The sequence below is a fragment of the Orycteropus afer genome, unplaced genomic scaffold (assembly GCF_000298275.1).
Source record: "Orycteropus afer afer isolate SDZICR_OR568_19922 unplaced genomic scaffold, OryAfe1.0 scaffold00066, whole genome shotgun sequence".
NCBI classification, from domain to species: domain Eukaryota; kingdom Metazoa; phylum Chordata; class Mammalia; order Tubulidentata; family Orycteropodidae; genus Orycteropus; species Orycteropus afer.
This window is the reverse complement of record NW_006921653.1, coordinates 5,789,922-5,796,732: the sequence shown is the minus strand read 5'-3', so window position 1 is coordinate 5,796,732 and position 6,811 is coordinate 5,789,922. Positions and strand designations below refer to the sequence as shown.

At 41.8% G+C, this 6,811-nt stretch overlaps 1 protein-coding gene across 1 annotated transcript; it reads right to left on the bottom strand.

Annotated features, from left to right (window-relative positions):
- Positions 1 to 2,216: 2,216 nt before the first annotated feature.
- Positions 2,217 to 6,712, bottom strand: PFN2 (profilin 2). The gene is made up of 3 exons (XM_007940179.2): positions 6,581 to 6,712; positions 4,267 to 4,459; positions 2,217 to 2,314 (listed from the first exon to the last, which is right to left on the bottom strand). Exons 1-3 carry the CDS (start codon positions 6,710 to 6,712, stop codon positions 2,217 to 2,219), a joined length of 423 nt encoding a protein of 140 aa, XP_007938370.1.
- Between the last annotated feature and the right edge of the window lie 99 nt (positions 6,713 to 6,811).

The window sequence follows — 6,811 nt, the reverse complement described above, 5'->3', positions numbered from 1 at the left end:
GAAGGAAGGTTGGGCAATCCTACTTCTGTAGTGATACTGCCTCGGAAACCCAAGGAGGGGTCGCTATGAGTCGGGGCGACTCGACGGCAAATAACACCACCACCACCACTATGTACCCATAATCAACATGTCACTCCAAAGGCAAAAACTGTGAGCTTATATGCAGTAAGTCTTCTGCTCTTACAAGGAAGAGTCCTAGTTGGCCAACATCAGCCTCCTAAAACAGCTTACAAATCTAAAGAAATGAGATATTTCAACACAGAAGGATCCACAATAGTGCAGGAAACCCTTGTCAGTGAGGCCCCTTATCACTCACTATATATCACAACTCGATGGCAGCAACAAGAGGAAAATATTTACAGGAGGTAAGTCAATTTTCCTTTTAAAAGCCTGAAGATGAATCTGAAATGAATAGACATCATTTTAAATAAGATCAAAGCCCATTAAAAAGCAACTCCCAGACACATTTTATTTGTAGTAAATACTGCTTGAAATGAAGTAGGCCATCAGCTATTTTTTTTTTATTGTAAACTTTTGTGCTTGCTGCAGCCTTTAGCCCATTCTTTATGTTCTTACATTGTCAAAAATCAACTTTAACAGTAAGTCAACAATTCATATAAACAACAAGAGTCTAGATTATTTGGTTGGAATAAATTTATTTCATCTGTCTGTAAACAAGGTGTTTAATAGTTATGGCATTTTTTTAAATGCATATTAAATCAGATGAGTTAGACTGTATCCCAGATGTAACAAAGTGCAGGGAAAGAAATGGACAAATCAGCAACAAGATTTGTTTTTAAATCTGTACATTATCCACAAGGCCCAAACAATAGAAGCAAATACTAAAATGTCCCTAAAGTAGTGCCATTCGAAAGAAATCCTTAATAGGTCAGTTAAAATCCATCTCACAAGAGCAACAGTTCATTTTAACAATAGTATGGCACAGAATACATATGAAAAAAATTCATCACAAGACAGCCAAGTCCACAATAATGCAACTTCATATAAAAATTCAAGCTGCAAATAAAAATTGGTCCTATGAAGAACAAACTGGACACACTCCAGATGGTTATTTGGGATACCTAATGTCCATAACGGCAGCCTTTTACAATTTCACTAAAGAATAGAGCTGGTGTGCAAAAAAAAAAAAAAAGACAGAAACCAAAATCTGACCTATTGCAATGATGGAATGTCCCTGGGGATTCAATCAGTATGGTTACTGTAAGGTCATGGGAGGAAGTGCCTTTTGCTCATTTTGCAGTTGCACTCTTCGTATGTCCTGTAGATACTATGAAAAAAGTATTGTCAAGTGCAACAACAATACTGAAAGCAAACTACTACAACTCTCATAGCTCATCAACAAAAGGGATATTAATTGGTTAAATAAACCAAGCACTGCATAAGAAACGATGGAAGCAAACCAAATATACCTTATGTGCAAAGGGCAGGATGGGAAAAGAGGAGTGAAGGAAAGATGCATGCTTTTTCCTCCCAACCATGCGCAACAAAAGGAAGACTAATGAGCCAAATAAATGCTCAAACTGCTGAAAAGACATTGATTAAATAAGATTGTACAACCGGCACCTTGCTTAGTATTACCTTATTTTAGTAATCGATAGCCCATTAATTGCTAAGACAAAGTGATGCCCAACTTGGCATGCCCCCTCCCCCCAAATTTCAAGGTATCATGCAAATTATTATTGTGCTGCAATTATTTTGCCAGATAAGGGTTGGTTACATACAGTGGTTAACATACAAATGATCCATTGGACAAACAAATCGTGACATTAGAAAATAGATAAAGAAAATCAGCTACCATCTATAGTCTGGTAGCACTGTGACCATAATTGGGGTGATGATGAAGACAGTTGCTAGGTAGATGGGGAGAGGCTGCTTACACATCAGACCTCCTCAGGTATAAAGCGAGTTCATATGCTTTCTTGTTAAGTGTGCCTCCGTGGACACCTTCCTTTCCCATGACTATAACCAATGCTGGAGTACACAAGGAAACAAAACAAAAGTGAACAGAATTATTTAAAGGGGGGAGGGCAAAAAGAAAGACACCTTTCCCCACCAACAGAGGGATACAAAGGAGACACAGGTTCATACCCCATCACCCTGCATTGCTAATAAAATTTCCAGAATTAAGACTCAAGCTTACAGCTAGGAAAGTTTAAGAGCAATTTTCCCCTAATACTTAACAGTCTGCCTAGCAGCTAGAACCCAGAGTCTCTCAAGTATTTTGCCATTGAGTATGCCTTCTTATTCAATCCGCCTCCATGGACCCCTTCTTTTCCCATTACAAAGACCAAGACTGAAAGAGAAAGAAGAAAAGTGTTTCAAAAGAAGTGTTAATCAAGAAAGTCACATAAGTTTTAGCAGACAGAACCCCGATTAATAAGTTAATATTAAGTTAGTTTTCCATGAACTGTCAAGCACTGAAGTCAACTAAATCTCCAAAAAGAACTCTCAAAATAAGTAATATGCCCAAACAGAACACAGTAACTATTGACTGCATTCTGGGAGCTAATCCATGTAGCTACAGAGCTCTATAGAATTATCTTTATGCTAAGAATAAAAGTCTGAACATTTATCTTCTAGGGCAAGAAATTTCTGGTTGCTGTGACAAATACTGGCAGCAAAAAAAAAAAAGGGGGGATATTTAGTTAGTTACCGAATATTCCACAAATTTAACATGCTTGCTGAGTATAAATTATTAAGTGTTACCAGTGAGGCTAAATGTGTCTATTACTTCCAGAGGAAAACCAAGACCAAATTTCAAATAGCATTCTCAGTGCCATTCAGAAAGTGTCATATAAAAAGCACTTAAGGCTTATTATACTTACTGATGATGTCCTCACTGTGCTTTGTTTTTAATCAAGATCTAAAATCCTGAAATAATGTTGTTATGTGCCGTTCAGTCGGACCCGACTCATAGTGACCCCTCCTTGGGTTTCCAAGGCGGTATCACTATGGACATAGATTGCCCCATCTTCCTTCCGAGGAAGTGGCTGGTGGGTTTGAACCTCCAGCCTTCTGGTTGTCAGTCAAGTGTCTTAGGCACTAGGCTACCAGAGCTAGGTTTATTATTTCTAACAGGTTTTTCTCTGATGCAATTCAGAAGTCTATCCTCAAAATATGTAATCAAATTTTATATTCACTGCCACTAGATGTCAGTAGAGTTACATGGTACAAAATCTCATTCTGGTTTTGTCACATGGTTGATGATTCCTTTTAATATTTGTCTTTTGACCTAGCTCAGCAAATGTTGAGAGATTTGTCTATTATTTCAAAAATCAAGTAATTCTGTTGTCATAGAGAAACATTCATAAGCAGAAACCCACACCAGAAAAAGAGCAACCTCACAAGGAGATGATAGAACAATAAATACCATTAAATTATAGTTCAAAGCAGCTTCTAGTTACTTCATATGGTAGATCTGGTCTTAAAATTTGATGTGCCAAGTCTGCTTATACTTGACAGTATGTGACACTACAGATGCTCTCTTTTATTTAAAAAAAATTTTTTTACACAGGTTAATATATTTAAATGTATTTGTAAATCAATTAAATATCACAATAAACCGTGATTTCTAGAAAGTTTCTTTTGAAAAAGCTTTTCAGACTACTTTAGTGAAGAATTTCTACAATGCTGATAACTGTCAGGAGACATCAGAACTTCTGGACTAAATATACAAACTAAACGTCACTTCCTATTCAAATCTAAGTATCAGATACTTAGTCTGTGAAAATACTTTAAATGACAACTTATGTATTTCCATAAATGGACAACTTCCTCACTTCAAAGCCCTCATTTTAATTATTTTTCTCTTCACAGCAATGTTCATTTTTCCCTCCTTATGCTTAGTGAAATGATTAAAACGCAAGCCAGAAAGAGAAGGATGAGATCCAAAGTTCAAAGACGCAAAGGGATTTGATTTGAACACTTCAACAATATGGAGACAGCATGGTATTATGTGGCATGTCAAGCAATTTAAGAGACATTTAGATTTTAAGTTTACTAAAGCTAAAAATGAAGACAGAAATATTCTATTTTAGAATATAAAGTCCTAATCTAGAAGGCTAGCCTCTATGTGCAGCTGCTACAGAATAAATCTTAAAGCAGTGCCTCTTTCAGTGCTGGGCAGTTCACAAAAACCACCTTAATAACCATATGGATTAACACTTTTATATGAAATCTTAAAGAAATTGCTCAGTAAGTTGTAATGTGGCATGCAATTTTTAACCAACAGAGTACCTTGCTTACCTCTACCAGCTCTGCCGACAGCAACGTTGTATGTTGGCTCCCCACCTTGACTCTTTGTCCGGATGTCCATTGTGCAGTCACCATCAACGTATAGACTATCTCTGATCACTGAGCACTTCTTTGCGCCAAGGGTCAAACCGTTGGTAAAGAAACCTTCCCGGTCTTTTCCTACAATCATATCTATTTCTATTGGCTGCCCCCAAAAAACAAAAAACACATAACAACATGAACTTGTAGTTAATTTCTATCGATATAACAGGAAAGTTTATGTGCAAGATTTGTACTGCAGCTAAAAGACATCCACATTTCACTAATGCAAAAGCAAGAGTCACCCTTTCCTAAAAACATAGCTAATGCTACTTTATTACACATTTTATGAGTTAATTCAGATTTCGCAGTTAACTGTGGTCTGCTAACTGAAGACCAGCTCATACAAAGAATCTCTCTAAATAGTTGGCAGTTGACACCAGGCAAACTGCAAACTTATTATTTATAAACTACATCAAGCGAAGTGGTGCCTGAAAAGTGCTTATCTAATGGTAAAGATTCAGCCATAAGTGCTTTCAACATTTTGCCTATCATACAGTCACGTTGCACCAAATTAAAGTTGCCTGGAAGTCTCCTAAAAATATAGCTCATGCTCAAGCAAATCTGTTCCCTTCTCTGCATTCAGCTTGAAATATCCCGCACCATAGGAACTTCAATCTTTAGACCTTGGCGCATTTCCAAATTCTTATTTCCCTCGTCCCTATTTTTCTAACCACTACTCTTTTTTCCCTTCCCCTCCCACTTCAGTAAGCAGTCTTCTCTCCCAGCAAACGAAAAGAGGATTATGTCTGCAGCACTGCAGTAGGCAATGGTACAAGAGATAATGGAGGGATTGGGAAAGAAACTGAGGTAGCCTCCAGAACCGGAAAGGAGAAAACGTGCATGCTAACATTCCATGAATATAAGAAGGAAGGCGTCGCCCCCATCAGAACTGCAGAGTCATAGCAGGCCCCAGCCATTTCCAAGCATACTCCCGCAATCTTCCCAGCCAGACAGCAGCGGGAACTCACACACAAAGACAAGAGGACTGCAGAAAAAAAGTTGATCACCAGATGCCAATTCTCTTTAAGAATTGTAGTTCCCTAAGGGTCCAGGAGACCTTGAAGTATTACTGTCAAAAACTGAGTTCTACATACACAATTAGATCTTAAACCCCTGTTAAGTAGCAAATGAATTAGTAGCGCTCATTACAAGGGACTTGAATTTTGGCGTTTGGTAGGAACGGAGAATGGGGCTAATTAAGGAAATGAGCCTGTTATTTAATGCTATCGTCACAATTTTAGAAAAACCTTGGGTAGAAATAGGCAAAACAATAAACAGCTCTGGAGACTTAGTGACAAATATTCCCCCAAACATGTGGCAACCAAGTCAAAACGAGAAAATCGTGCACTGTAAAGCATGAATCTGCATTAACTCCTTTAAAAACATCACTTCTGATGCAAGGAGTTGGAGAAGTAAAGTGTTCCCTGGTCTTCCCAGATTACTGAAAACCCCCTCCAAAAACCCCCTTTTTAGAGATAGGTTGCGTAACTGAGGATAACGGTATTATCGATGAATCTCCATAGGAGGAAGCAAGAAATCAATGGCAGTTCGCCATCTTGGAGAATTTAAAAAAAAAAAAAAAAAAACCTACATACCCCAAAGCTGAAGTCGAGATTCACGAATCCACCTACGTGGTAGGCGTACATTTCTCGCAAGCCCCGGAGACCTGGACACCAGCAAATCTACGCCAAGTCGCTCCGAGAATCCCGGGGGCCGTGCCGCCACCGCCTCCCACAGCCCCGCGGCGCGGGCGGCTAGCTGTCCGCTAAGCGAGGGGAGGCCCAGCCGCCTAGGGACCCCGTCTGGGCCCGGGGCGCCCCGACCCAGAACCCTAACGCCCGCGTTCACCCCAAGACGTGCAAAGCACACCTCGGGCTTCCTAAGGACCTGGAGAAGCCGCACTAGGGAGAAAAACGCGGCCCAAACCTCGTCCAGTACGTCCCCCATCCCCCAACGTGGGCACCCGGACCGGCACCGAGGACCAGGGGGCTCCGGGCCGAGGCAGGCGGGGAACTCGCCGCCGCCTCCGCCTTTCAGTGCAGCCCTAGGCTATCGGCCGTCCCCCGCCTCCCCGCCGGTTCCGCAGCCGCATCCTCTGAGCCCATCGCCCGGCACACCTGCCGGCACTGCCCTCCCTGCCCTGGTCCCGCGCTGCGACGCCCCCGCGGTCGCCCAGCCATACTCGGGTCCAGGGACCGGCGTCCGGGCCGCTACCGATTCTTACCGTAATGCTCTGGAAGACGCCCCCGGCCGTGGCTGCCCAGACGTATTTGGCGTCGCAGTAGCCGACAATGGCGGCCTCTTGGCAGCAGCCATCGCACATCAGGTTATCCACGTAGCTCTGCCAACCGGCCATCTTCGAGCCCTTCGCACTGCAGCGGGGACGGCGAGGAGCAGTAGGCGCAGCGGCGGTGGCGGCGGCGGCGGCGGCGGCGGCAGCGGGAGCGGGCGGCGG